At 75.8% G+C, this 401-nt stretch overlaps 1 protein-coding gene across 1 annotated transcript in view; it reads right to left on the minus strand.

The window, feature by feature from the left end:
- Positions 1-349, minus strand: part of NOTCH1 (notch 1) — a 43,053-nt gene extending 42,704 nt beyond the window's left edge. Inside the window, exon 1 of the mRNA XM_010570800.1 lies at positions 292-349. Within this exon, the coding sequence (XP_010569102.1) occupies positions 292-349 (58 nt within the window). The remainder of the gene's footprint in view (positions 1-291) is intronic.
- Positions 350-401: the final 52 nt, after the last annotated feature.

The following is a 401-nucleotide window of genomic DNA, read 5'->3' on the forward strand; positions in this document are numbered from 1 at the left end:
CCCCCCCCACCTCCTCCGGGCCACCCAACTCCGTCCCCGTCCCCCGGTTCCGTCCCCGGTTCTCCCCCGTTGGCGGCGCCGAGCTCCGGTCCCCCCCGCAGGAGCTGAGCCCGGTCCCCGGGCATCCCGCGGTACCGAGTCCCGGTTCCCACGGGGGGGGGACCCCCCACCCTCCCCTCCCTCCACCGCTCCGGTGCCCAGCCGGGACCGGGACACACGCCGCTCGCCGTCAAACTTCCCCACCGGGAACTGAAGCGGCGGGTCCGGGCCCCGGAGCCCGGCGGCCCTCACCTCGCGTCAGGGCGGGCAGTAAAAGCACCAGGAGGCCGGGCGCCAGGAGCCGCTCCATCCCGCTCTTCTCTCACCGCTCACAGCCTCATAGATCCGCGGGGGCTCGGCCG

Source organism: Haliaeetus leucocephalus, unplaced genomic scaffold (assembly GCF_000737465.1).
Source record: "Haliaeetus leucocephalus isolate CR32 unplaced genomic scaffold, Haliaeetus_leucocephalus-4.0 Scaffold306, whole genome shotgun sequence".
Taxonomy (NCBI): Eukaryota; Metazoa; Chordata; class Aves; order Accipitriformes; family Accipitridae; genus Haliaeetus; species Haliaeetus leucocephalus.